Below are 14106 nucleotides of genomic sequence, written 5' to 3' on the forward strand. Positions count from 1 at the left end.
GCCAGATAGACAGAGGGAGTCCAGATAAGTAACATAGGACCCTAATTTTGAAAAAGGGTCCTATGTTTTCCAGTAGCCTATGTATTGCGACCGGGGAACATAGCTACATACGCTCCCAGTGGAATTAGATCACAGACGCCTTCCCTTTAGTTTTAGTTTGGTAGTTTCCACCGGAAGTGGTGCAGTGTGGTTGTATGCGTCTTGACGGCGGTCCGTCCTACAGGTTGGACACGTTGTGCTCGCCTCAGACTTTGTTGTAGCTGTATACCTGGGAGCAGACGGGGCGCACCTGGGAGCGAGGTGTGCCTGCTCTGCTCTTCGCCTCCACAGAGTCCACTCGGTTTTCACTTTCTGATGACAAATTCATGACACAGGAGGGAGAGAGAGAGAGAAAGAGAGGGGGAGAGAGAGGGAGAGCGGACTTTGGCTGTGGATGAATAATTAAACCGCAGAGCACAGAGGAGCTGACATGAGGAGCTGAGCCAAAGCAGCAGCGGCGGAGTGCGCCCTACCTCCCGCCTGTGTCCTGACTCAGAAGAAAAAAAGCTCCACAGGTGTTTTTTTTTCTTTTTTTCTTTTTCTTTTTTTAATTATTATTTTTTGTGACACTTGACCTGAGTCCACTACACTGTGATCATCATGCTCGGGGCGGAGAGCAGGGTGGAGAGCCGGCTGAAGAAGCTGGAGTCCCTGATGAAGAACCCTGAGTCGGCTCTAAACCTGGGAACCCTCCTGGTGAGTTTTCATGTTTTCCCCCTCGGGCTCAGACTCAGGTAGACTAGGCAGAGAGGTAATGATTTACCTATAAGTGGAGCCCTTCCCTGACTTATTGTTCTGTCACGATAACCTGAAGAGACACGTCTTAAAACAACAACCGGGGCGTATAAACAAATGAATATCCAATGACACAGCTGTGGGGGGGGAGAAGTGGTAACATACAGATTGTTGTTATCAGCTGATGTCAGTTCTCTTTATTTATGGGTGAGATCATGAAGATAAGTGCGTGTGTTGACTTAACCAAAGCTCCATTTATCATCAGTAGCCTATGTACTTCTAATCAGGGATATACAGCTGAAGGGAAACTCCACCTTAAGTCTAATAAGTGTAGCTTTCCTTTTTCTGTGCTGCAGGAACAGGGAAGGAAAAAGTCAGTAAAAAGTTTTAACAGAAACTGAAACTGAGTCTAAAACAAAAGTGTTAGTTAATTCATTCATTCATTCACTCTCTCTCACCACTCCATCACTGTCTGCCTGTGATTACCTGTGATTACCTGTTGAGTGTCTTGGTGTGGCCTCCCTCTGACCTGTCCCAAGAATGTCCTCCAACAACTCTGATGACACTAGTCTAGTATTGCCCCTGCTAACAGCTGCCCCACCTCGGTCAGCAGCAACAACCACTAGCCTACACCTTCTTGAGCTGATAGGGAGACAGGCCTTTTGTTACCTGAACGTCACCTGACAGCCTTTCTTTTAGTAGGTCACCTCACCTCCCGGAGAACCAGTTTGATATAGAATTACTGTAATGCCTACACACAGAGACACGTTTGAGGAAATGTCAACACGGGAATCACACTCTGATGAAATGATGAGTTGATATTAACAGAACGTCACCGGCCATAGATGGTTGGTTGGTGAGTCAGGTTATTTTGGTGCCATCTGTAAAGAAAACCCACCCGAGCATGCAATAGGGGTCAATAATGAGGTCAACGCGTGCACAAGTAAAGAAAGATTGGATGGTGGATGTAGGCTACTAACTGGTGCATACATAAATCTGTGTCTGAAATATTTCCTGCTAAAGGGAATGTGTCTATTCTGAGAGCTGATGAGTCACAGGTAAAAGACCCCGTTCTTATCTTCACAAGAACAGCCCCAACTCACGCCGTACAAAAACATTAATGGGATTGCCCTGACGACATATCCAAACCTCACCAGTCATCATTTTCAGTTTTAGCAGCCAGCAGCAGCGCCGTCAGCTGCGCCGGGTTCCAAGCAGCTCTGGAGTGGAGATAACAATGGTCGCCCATGCTGCCTAATGCAGGGAGCGACCGCACAGGAAGCTGGAGTCACTTCCTGGAATTGAGATGGAGATAACCCCCACCGTGACCTCACGTCACTATTTCCTGTTTGTCCACAATTATTTTTGTTGTATTCACACAAAAGACGTTTTTTTTAAAGCATTTCTTTAATCTACGGAACAAAAGGATTGTGGGGTCTTACACAGTGAAGTGTTATATTTATTAAGTGCTTGTTCTGCAGGGCGTTGACTTATCTATTTTAATCAAATCATCCTATCAGTTATCATTCAGCCTGTGAAAAATACACAAATTCTGAGGGCCTGAGTGAATTAAAATGTCTCGCTGTGTTTCAATTTAAGATTAAATGAAGCGAAGACAAGGCACATGTTGTCATATTGTACAGGCTGGAACCAGGAACTTCCTGCTGTTATTGCGTAATCAAATGAATGGAATAAAAAACAATTAAAGGTAGTTGCAGTTGCAGTTGCAATTTCCTTTTTATTGACAGAGTAGATTATCAATCATCTCAGCTCTTCATGAGTGTGGTTGATGTAATATCGCCAAGAATTACATATAATAACTGATCAAATCTTTAGCTTATGTGTACTTAGGTTAATATATCAATGAAAACAGAAGTTAAAATAATAATAAAATTAGTTTACAGGCATATACCAAGGACCTTGAAACACACATTCATTTATACAATGTAATTGCATTGGAAAAAACAAATGAGTCAGTACTTTGTTACTTAAAGCGTACTTAAAGCACATTTGTTATGCTTTAATAAAGCAGTTTGGCCACATACCGATTGTGACTCTGAAAATATAAAGATTTACTGATTGGACAAATTAATCAATTATAAAAGCACTTTGATCAGCATTTTTTAGTAATAACACATTCAGTCCAGTCAGTGTACTTTAATATACTGAATGCTGTGTGTGAAAGTTTTTCTATCTGCATCCAAACATAATGATTGATCAACGTACTGGTGGAAGAGGAAATACATAATTTAATTCAGGAATCTGAGGAACAATTCAAGGCTGGCCCACGTTTGTTTCAGGGAAGTCGTCTTTCTTCAGCGCTCCTCAGGACGGTGGAGGCCGGATTTGTTCGAGTGGGACACGGTTTACATTTTGATGCAATCTGAGCAACCTTCATTGTTGGTGATCGCGCTCTGTGACGGTATGAGCTCACAGTGAGTGGAGTAGGTGGGCGGCGGTGTTGTTCTGGTTGGAGAGAGGAGACACGACGCAGCTGTAAACTGCACAATCATGTTCAGATCTGCTCAGATTCCAGAGGGGGAAATCAGACTTGATCGACGTTTTTCTTAAAGTCTTGACGGGACCAGACAGTCCGTCATGGGAGGAATCGCTGGATAGGAGCGTGATATTATGAGAGACTCAAACTGGGCTTTATCAGGTCTTAAAGGGATTTTTACCTACAATGGCAGCTCACAGTTGACTCCTGTGTCTCACTGGTGTTGTGGAATAGAAGAATGCAAATGACAGTTTATGTTTACACGATCACTCTGTATAGGGTAGATCTTAGTATATATCCTGTAATTACAATCAATGTAATTATTTCTAGTCAATGGAAGCATAAAACCCATTAACACCACATGTGTGTAGCTGAAGTAGTGCACATCTGTAATTCTAACATGAGCTGATTGATGTTTGGTCAAAGGTCATTTCTTTTTTTTTTTTCTTTTTTTTTGTGCAGAATTTAAAAGAATATAGCATAGAACATAATAGGTAATAATGAAACAGTGCAGGGAGAGGCAAAAAACCACGGTGGGCTTATTTGAAGCCTCCACCTTATAATAATATTAATGTTACAATTTTAATGTACAAAAGCACAAAATAACCTGAAAAAATTAATAAAAATATTAGTGTCTAACAACAATAACATAGAAAAGAAAAAAACAAAACAGAAAATATAAGTGTGTGAGTGTGTCAACAATCAGTCAAGTCCACTGTGACGTCCTAACACAACGAGTTAAAACACAGACACCTGAAAGGAAGAAACAAGGAAGTGATGACACTTTATATCCAGAAGGTCAAAGGTCAACAAACACATTTTTGTTATTTGTTGTTATAACTCAGGCGCACATAGATGGTGACACTGGTGGACTGTGTGTGTGTGCATTTCAGAAGTCGTAGCTTCTTTGCAGCAACATCCACATTTGAAACGTTGTGAACAAACCCAAGAAATGTGACTCCTTCCTCTCTCGGTGTGATCTCTCCAAAACCTTTTGTTAAATCTCATCACTACACACTATATTGAGTGTGGACAGAAGTGGATGTAAAAGTGCAATTTGACCGTTGGTTGGCCGGAGCGATGCGACTGTGAGGAGGTAATTCTAGTTACATAAGGTAACATGAGGCCAGCAGGACGTGTCATGGCGGCCCGGGATGACTCAAGGAGCGACTTTGTATCATGACATCAAGAGAGTAATATTTAATGTGAATGGGCGGTCAGTTTGGTCAGTGTCGACACTACTAACGCTGCTGATCCGGTGTGTGTTTTGATTTCGTTGTCATTCATTGTTCAGTTTAGTCACACACACACACACACACACACACACACACACACACACACACACACACACACACACTCTCAACATACTCCAGCTGATTATGATTTATACCTGGATCAAATATTGCAGAGTTCACCCTGGAAAACTCCATAATGCAGTGATCATTATCTTGATCCAGCACACACACTCACACACACACACACACATACACAGACACACACACACACACACACACAAACACACACAAGCTGTGTAAAACGATCACAGATCCTCGAGCGCTCAGCCTGAATCCAGAACCATAAGCTGTTTGTCCCACAATAGCTTCTGAGCCTTTAGGTCTATTTCCACTCGTCTGCGGTGTCTCTGTCTGTGTGTGTGTGTGTGTGTGTGTGTGTGTGTACGGTGTGTGTATCTGTGTGTGTGTGTGGGGGGGATCTCTCTTCACCGCTGCTATTTAAAGGTGCAGAATTGTTCCACATGCCGCTGCCCACCCACTCACATGTCCCCGAACAAACAGGCCGAAAGACACCACTGCGACTCCCTCACTCCCCCTCCTGTACCACTACCACACACACACACACACACACACACACACACACACACACACACACACACTCATACTGTTGAATGACTCTACTTGACCTCTGTTTTTGGGGGAGCTGGGGGTCGTACTTCTCCCTCACCCACCCACCCACCTGCCAGCTCGCCCCTGGCAGCCTCATCATGCGTTTGGATCTCGGAGACATTTCGGTTCTTGGTGAAACCCGACACCGCCGCTTTAAGCAGCGATGACACCACTGAGGCCCGGGGGCTTTCAGTCCTGATGCTGCCCCTGCTGCCCCTGTGTGTTCAGCTGCAGGCGGGGGAATGTGTGTTTTCTGGCCGGAGTGGGAGTGGGCGTAGGTGTATAAGGCCTGTGTTTGGGCAGAGGGGGGCTGTAATGGCATCATGTGACCAGTTTCTGTTGTTGTTTGACTTGTTATGTCTATTGTCATTGTGTTTTTGCGCCGCTGCACGTCTGCTTCCTGATGTTCTCTGCAGCCACTGTTTCATTTTGTAGAGCACAGTTCACAAAAATGTTCTTTCCCTCCTTCATTTATTCATTCATTCACTTTTCTTATCTTTTTTATCGCTCTGCAGAAGGACAGGGCGTGCTGTCCTCACAGAGTTATGAGAAAATCCTCTTAAATATTATTTCCCGACATAAATTAAACTTTACATCAGCAAGTTTCTCAATTTGTCAATGAAAAAGCAGCAATATCTGCTTCTAAACATTTTTTTAATAAACCTATAAGTAAAACAATATAATTGCAAATGACTGTGTTTCTTATTATTTACAAAGTGTGAATAATTTTTTCTTCTTCCTGTCTCTCAGGATTCCATGAATGCATTGGCGAATGACTTGAACTACCCCGCCCTGCGGAAAAACAAGAACATAGAGGCATTTCTGAAACGCTGTAAGTGCTACAACATGTTATTACTGATTTACATGTTTTACGCCTGCAGAAATTCTACCATGAGAAAGTCAAGACATACAATAATGTGTTTGTCAATGCACAAAAACTTTATGTAAAGATTCTTCTTTTTTGGGGGGGGGGATAATCAAAAGCATGATTTTACTAAACCTTGCAAAGAAAATCCACATGTTCAGAATCTTTTCTTCTTCTTTTTTTTCTCAGTTCAGCTGCAAATAGTTCATGTGCACAGAACTCATTTGCAAAAGGTCACAGACAAGATAACAAACAACTGGAATAATATTTCTGTAGCATGATGATCAGAGAAATGTTTATATAACAAAATTAACTGCTGTCTAATCCTGGCAGAATTGAAAGAACTGTTGTTTTACGTCTTATGCAGAGATCAGATTGTGTTTTATTAAGTGATACAACCTTTCAATGTGCAGCCTGACCTTTGCGTTGCTATGTTGTTGTGTGTGTGTGTGTGTGTGTGTGTGTGTGTGTGTGTGTGTGTGTCTTGACGCAGATGAAAAGGCGGTGAGCCAGCTGCGAGAGCTGCAGGTGAAGCTGGAGGACTTTGAGAAGGTGAAGCTGATCGGGAGAGGAGCCTATGGAGAAGTGCAGCTGGTGAGATGTTGAAGAGTTAATCGCTGCCCCCTTTCACTCTTTTCACATCACAACTTGCGTCAGAGTTTCTTCTCCAGATGTTTTACAAAGGCAGCAGCAACACACTACGAATGTGTTGGCCACCAGAGGGAGCAACAACCTGTGAATAGACAGAAAAATGACACGACTCTGCAGCTTCTGCGAGTTTGTTTGTTGGTATTTCAGACACGATTGGCATCTTCCTCAACCTCCTGATCAAGTGAATTGACTTTTGGTTTTAAAAAACAGGGGGATTAAAGTAGCTGTAACTCCAAACTACAAGCTTCTCAGGTTTCCAGATGTCTTGAGCTGATGGATTCTGGTCTCTGCTGAGCGTTTTGTGGTAGTAGAAACAAGTCTGGACAGGCTCATTGTGTAGGAGAGGAGTGTAAAGCCTGAGGAGGGTGTGTGTTGAGGGGGGTGGGTTACTGTGTTTTGCTTGAATTCATGTGTAAGCATGTCTTTGTACGGGTGTGCCCTAGAATTACCGCCTCCGCACGCCCCCCTCCCCTCCCCGACTGACTGTCTCACGTTATCTTGGTCATTGTGACACTGTTACATCTTGTTCTTGTTGCCCTTGTACAGTTTGTCACTGTTTGTACGCCGACGTGTCCTCTCTCTTTCTCGGCCGCAGGTCCGTCACAAGGCCTCCCAGAAGGTCTACGCCATGAAGCAGCTCAGCAAATTCGAGATGATCAAGCGGTCGGATTCGGCCTTCTTCTGGGAGGAGAGGCACATCATGGCCTTCTCCAACAGCCCCTGGGTCGTTCAGGTGTGCACATGCAAACACATGTTTTAACCCCAACGATTAGATAAAGTGGAAGGGTTTGGTTTTTGTCTCCCGTTACAAAGAAAGAGCAGCTTAGGTAGAAGTTGGACTGAGATGGTGCTCATCACCCTGGGTGCACCAAATGTTATTCCATCCTGTCTAATACTAAGTCTGGGACTCTTCACTGCTTGAGTTATAACATGAATTTAAAAAAAAAAGACTAAAAGAGAAGGGGAAGATAATGCAAAATTAAATCAACTAATTTATGAAAATGAATTTAAAAAAGACTTATAACAATATAATATGAGAGATACAGTACCTTCTTCCCCATTTCCCCTCATTCAGTCCATTTATAGTAGACTTCAGTTTGACTTATTTGAACTTATTCAAGAAGTCATCCACAAGTAGAATTATTCATATCTATCCAAGGATAAGATCTTAGAGTATCAATTTCAAACTGTATGAACAAAATAAAAAAAAAACTATTAAATAAGTAAATGTGCTATATGAATAATTGCAGGTATGAACCATAACAAATGCATGCAAAGAGTCTGGATTTATTAAATCCAGTGTAAATAGATAATAATAAATTGTTCAGTGACACAGAGCAACGAGTCTGCAGTCGACTTTGACTGACTCTGTTTCCCGTCTCCTAGCTGTGCTGTGCCTTCCAAGACGACCGCCACCTCTACATGGTGATGGAGTTCATGCCCGGAGGCGACCTGGTCACGCTCACCATGAACTACGACATGCCCGAGAAGTGGGCTCGCTTCTACACGGCCGAGGTGGTGCTGGCACTGGACGCCATCCACTCCATGGGCTTCATCCACCGCGACGTGAAACCCGACAACATGCTGCTGGACGAACACGGACACCTCAAACTGGCCGACTTCGGCACATGCATGAAGATGGACTCGGTAGGATACGAAACTATTTCTGTTCTGTGGCCTTTAATCCTGAAGAGAAAACAGCTGCTGGAGACTGGATTGACTTTTCTGTTTTATGACCAGTTTATTCTGGGCCTTAGTGCACCACCATGTGTTCAGACTGTGAAGTGCTGCACCCAGAAGTTTTTGTGCTGCTGAACAGCCCAATCTAGACTCCAGAGGCAGAGGTTCAACCTCTGTTCTGAGGCAGGAAGTGTTTGTTTTTTTTTCCACCTTTTGTTTTTACCACAGCAGTTTCAAAATAACTAGTTTGCAAGTGGACGCACTGGAGCTCTATGAAAATCTGCCAACAGACGAGGGGTCTGAAAATACATCAGCAAAACTGTCTGGAAGAGTTAAAACGTTGCTATAAATTCACTACATACATACAGTACATACATATTACATAGAGGAGGAGCCTATATATATAATTTATAATTCTTATGGGACCTATATTTTCTCAACAAAATGTAGGTCACAGCTTATAAAGCTTTTTTAATTTTTTTTATTTTAAGTATATTTTTTGGCTTTTTATGCCTTTGTTGGACAGTATAGTTGAGAGAGACAGGAAATGGGGAGGCAGAGAGAGGGGAATGACATGCAGTAAAGGGCTGCCCGATCCGGGACTCGGCGCCCCTTTGTCCCTTTTTTAAAGAGCGATTTTTCATGTTTTTTGGGTCATGGAGAATGTGAACAAATAGCCTTTTTGGTATTTTCTCTTTTTTTCTCCCCTTCTGTTGTAAATATTGTGTATTTGTGTGTGTGCAGTCGGGCATGGTCCACTGTGACACCGCTGTGGGGACACCAGACTACATCTCCCCCGAGGTGCTCCAGTCTCAGGGTGGAGATGGCAACTACGGCCGCGAGTGCGACTGGTGGTCTGTAGGAGTATTTATCTACGAGCTGCTGGTCGGTAAGTGACCCACTGTTTAGTCACACATTTTTTTCTATTGACTAATCTATTAATAGAGTATGATGCAGCGCCTATATTATGTAAAGTCCTGTCCTGTCCTGCTGGAGTAAAGCTGTAACTGTTGAGTCATCAGTATAATCAGCCCAGCAGACACATTATTACAATTCTTCCTTCATTTTTTATTATTTTTTTATTTTGTCTTTCACAGGTGAAACTCCCTTCTATGCCGAGTCGTTGGTGGGAACTTATGGAAAGATCATGAACCACAAGAACTCCCTCGTCTTCCCAGACGATGTAGAGATGTCAAAGGAAGCCAAAGACCTGATCTGCGCCTTTCTTACCGACAGGTTTGCACATGGAGCTTTAAATCATAAAAAAACAACACTTTTTTGTGTGTGCTTCTGAAAGAATTCAGAATATTTTTACAATTTCATGCTGCCTTGCATGTGCAGACAGTTGGATAATTTTTTTTCCTTTGTGACTTTACTTGTTACACCAATAGCTGTACCACACACCAGTGAAACGCTGTTCTTTGGATTGTAGAATAGAGCAGAGAGCAGTCACATCATAATTCAACTTTAACTTTTTCTTTCTTTTATCTAAAAAGTAAAATTTGTCCATCCAATCATCCTTTAACTTAACACAACTTACTCTGTTCTCTCTCTGTGCTGTAAGCTCCTATTTGAGAAGAACAACCTCATAAATGAACAGTGTGAGGAATGTGGCAAAGATAAGTGGAGCAGGAGTAAATTCACCGCCGTATCAGCAGGAGCTTATTTGATTCAAGAAATAAGTTATTAAGGATAAGGCTGAAGATGTTTAATTTGATAGTTACGTTTCTTATTTCTAACAAAGAGCCCAATGCTTCCCTCCCTCAGCCTCTGTGTGTGGCATTTATCCTCTGAGCCATTTGCACCTAGTGAAGATGAAAACATTTAAAAACATGTGACAAATAAATAGTTTTGACAGAGTTTTAGTTTTGTAAAACAGCTTGGTGCTATAGCTGTAGTTTAAAGTTTTAACATTCCTCAAACGGAAACACAAAGTGTATGTGTCGGGGACTATTTTTACCGGCGGATTCATACATATTTGAAGTTTTAGGGAGTATTTTCAGGGCGTAAAACAAAACACAGAACCCTGGTTTTATATTACAGTGAATGGACTACTGTTGTGCAGACTACTACCCATTTACCCACAATTTGAATGCAGCCTGTATCTGACTGGAAATCTTATTATTCCTTAGTTTGCATAATGCCTCATTGTTAATGGGCTGGGACATATTGACTTTTACTTGCTAGGCTGTTTTGCACTGTTTAGACCATTGAATAAGAGTCATTGTTGTTATTAATTCACATAGATTAACACATGTCATTAATAATGACATTGTGTAATTCAGTCCCCACTGTCGGATACAAAATAATAATTCATATTGGCTATTTATTGGCCAGTCTCACTCATAAATGATCAATATTAGCATCAGGGCATCCCTAGGGTGGACATGTCACTCAGAATTATTCATTTTCTCCTCATAATCATCATTTATATCAGTTTTTAGATGCACAGACACTCGTCCTCTGGATTAATCATCAGATCATTATCATTAAATAAAACCAATAAAGTGTCTGAGACCATTTAAATACACACAGTGCAGTTTTTATTTACCTAGTGACATATCATCACCATTAAAGGTAAAAAAGTTACATGAATGGGTGTGTGGGTGTGGGCGTGGGTGCTGTACTTGGTCCTCGGCCCAGCCCCTTTGGAAGAAACCACTTCCTGTTTACATTAGTGGCCCCGCCCCCTGGTGGGCTCAAACACAGGCCCTTTCTGCATCAGTACAGAGCAGCCTTTCATTTGTCCTCCTCACTCTGTTTATTTACCTTCGCACTCGCTACTCTCTGCGCCACAGACAGAATCTCACATGTGTGTACGGCGACCCAGTCACACACCCACACACACACACACACACACACAAGCCTTTAGCACTGACCAATTCACCGCTTAACCCACATGCTCTGTCACTGTCCCCCGGCGTTGCTGAATCATTCCTGTGAGCACAACCATCTTCTTCTTTTTATATATCTGTTTTCTTGGTGCCACTCTTCATTTCTCCATCCTTCCCTTTTTCTTTTTTTTTTGTGCTGTAACTTTCTCCTGCAACTTTTCTGACTCGTGTTTGTAAAAGTCCAGCTTGGTTTGCATGTCTTGACTTTTTCTTTTTTGGGTGGTGGGGTTAAAAACTCTGCTTTTTTTTCTCTTTCTTCTTCCCCGCCCCTGCCCTCTCTTCCTCTTGGCTGGGTCTGGAATGTCCCACACGTGGCAAAGCCTAAAACTGCCGCACCCCTCCGGCCCTGTACCCAGCGGGGAAGGAGGGAGTAAAGGGGAGACGAGGCAGGAAAGAGAGAAAGAGAGAGAGAGAGAGAAAGTGTGTTTTTAGTTTTCAGCAGCAGCTCTAGGAGTTGTGTTCGACTCAGTCAGGTGTGTTGCCCTCTGATCCGCCTTCCTTCACTCCCTCTCTCCTCCTTGGATCTATATTATCTTGTCTCTGACTGGTCAGTGGAGGTTTTCAGGCGTGTCCGGCGTCCAACCGGTGGTCATGCGGCTCTCCATGCTGGTCAGTGTGGTTTTTAGAGAGCCGAGTGGTCACTCTGCCTAGCCTGTGTTTTTTGGGGATGATATGTTAGTGATGGTGGTGGTGGTGGTGGTGGGTGGAAGAGGAGGAGGGGGAGGGGGAGGGGGGGCGGAGCAGGGTGTGTTTTGTGTGTTTGGGCCGAGCAGCCTCCGCTCACAGTCTCGGTCCTGTCGCTGTGTGCAGGACGGTTCGTCTAGGCCGCACCGGAGTGGACGAGATCAAATGCCATCCCTTCTTTAAGAGTGACCAGTGGACCTTTGACAACATCCGCGAGAGTAAGTGTTTGAATTGCATGTTTACAATCTTTTTCTTAACACTTCTTTTAAATGCAGGTGCAGATTTCTTTCCATCTCTGGTAATGTGTGACTTTTATTTATTTTTTTTACTTCTTGTAACCATTCCTCTACTTCTTATCAGCTCCAGCAAGTTCCCCTGGAGATCTGTTTTCTTTCAGTCTCTGTTCACAGTTTATTTCCATCTCCTGAGCCATTAAGTCCATATATATATGGTGCACATGCTCCCCATATGCCCCCTATACTCATATCTTACATTATATAGCTGGATATTGCACAGAGCAACAGAGCCCATGATGCACAGCAGATTCTTCAACAGTAACCAGCTGCATATGGATTTTGCCCCAGAGGTACAGAATAAAGAGAAGTCATTTTTACTACTAGAAAGAACAACACAGTGTTTTGCTGGCTGTGAAGTTTATTCTAGTAAATCTTAGATGTGCAAATGGAGTGCAGACAGGTTAATATAAGAAAATGTCATGGCCCTGTATCGTTCAGTGGATTAAACATGGCATACGACTAACAACACATGCAGTGATGAATGAAACAGCGAGGCAGAATTCAACATACGTAGGCATATCATGTGTTAATATAATATAATGTGTTAATTTAACAGCCTCCTTTGATATATTATTATAGTAACTAGTCTTTTTGGTGCATGATCTGTTATTATTTGCTAATTTCATAACTTTTAGCATTGTGAGAGTTTAATTACATTACATGGTTAGATTGTTACATAACAAATCGGCAATCAGCATCTGTTCAGCGTCAATATTCAGCAACAAAACAAGCTTTTATTTTAGTATTTAATGTAGTCTCTTTATGATTTCATTTATAATTCCATACCATCAATGCAAAAAACTTTGTGTACTTACAGCCATATAAAGATTTGGAAGGAAAGGATGAAAAGGGAAACCATAGCAACGGCCCAACCAAAAAGATAAACAGGGCACATCAACTAATCTGGGTCAAATCGGGTCAAACAAAATCAAACTCTGAATGGTGAATTATCTTTATATAAAACTGTTATGATATTCATTAGTTATCAGAATATTAAATCCAAACTTCAGACATCATTTGGGCAGGAGGAAATAAGAAATAAAGAAGGGAGGAAATAAGGAAAGTAGGACATGAACGGGACCTCTGTCTGCGTATAATTACACACAGGCTCTTTCCCTTTGACTCTCCGTCTCTGTGCTTCACCTGGCTCTGATTAAGACGACACAGAGAACTTCTGATCAGAGCCTGGCAGCCCTGCAACACGAAACCACTACGGTGCCACTGCTGCGCTGCACTGCGCTGCTGCCTTCATGTCTGCACATGCATGTCCTGTTGCGCACACACACACACACACACACACACACACAGACACACACACTGCAAAACAAGACACTGCTCCAATTCTGGCATCCCGCAGAGCTGCACGTCTGTTCCAGCTGTGTGTGACTCAGGAGCGCTTGTTTCCAAGTTTGAGCTTCAGTGTAGACTCACTGTCGATGTGATGTATATACAGCTCTGGAAAAAAACTAAGGGACCACTTTCACAAATGTTTCTTAAAGCAGAAGTAAGCGATATTTTTGTGTTAATATAAGTCTTAAATAGTTATATCTTCCGACAGCAATCACTTATGGAGTGTTTGGTCCGAAACACGGGTCTCTCAGTCACTCTGCTCTGCTCTGAGCCGTGGAGAAAACTTTTCTCGTATCCTACAAATTTTATCCAATGAGGAGAGAGAACGGCATGAAGGACTGTGTGTACAGCCAAGGGATGCGCGTGAATGTGGTGACGTAGGGACGAGGACCAATAGATCCATGACGAGGGCGGGGGCTGCTAACTCCATCGGCTGACAAGACGTTATGGTGCGTTCAAGGCAGCCCGTAACTCGTGTTTTTCCGACCTGTGAAGTCGTACCAGGTCGATC

At 42.8% G+C, this 14106-nt stretch overlaps 1 protein-coding gene across 7 annotated transcripts in view; it reads left to right on the forward strand.

The window, feature by feature from the left end:
* The first annotated feature begins 246 nt into the window (after positions 1-246).
* The window catches only part of LOC146961448 (rho-associated protein kinase 2-like), a 34242-nt gene continuing 20382 nt past the window's right edge, over positions 247-14106 (forward strand). For all 7 annotated transcript variants that reach the window (XM_085771064.1, XM_085771063.1, XM_085771062.1 and 4 more), the window contains exons 1-8: positions 247-735; positions 5926-6007; positions 6534-6634; positions 7287-7424; positions 8078-8338; positions 9116-9260; positions 9469-9607; positions 12076-12167. In XM_085771064.1, coding sequence (XP_085627190.1) covers positions 640-735; positions 5926-6007; positions 6534-6634; positions 7287-7424; positions 8078-8338; positions 9116-9260; positions 9469-9607; positions 12076-12167 — 1054 coding nt within the window. In that variant the 5' untranslated portion in view covers positions 247-639. The remainder of the gene's footprint in view (positions 736-5925; positions 6008-6533; positions 6635-7286; positions 7425-8077; positions 8339-9115; positions 9261-9468; positions 9608-12075; positions 12168-14106) is intronic.

The sequence above is a fragment of the Trachurus japonicus genome, chromosome 24 (genome assembly GCF_045865225.1).
Source record: "Trachurus japonicus isolate A0001 chromosome 24, Traja_1.0".
Lineage (NCBI taxonomy): Eukaryota > Metazoa > Chordata > Actinopteri > Carangiformes > Carangidae > Trachurus > Trachurus japonicus.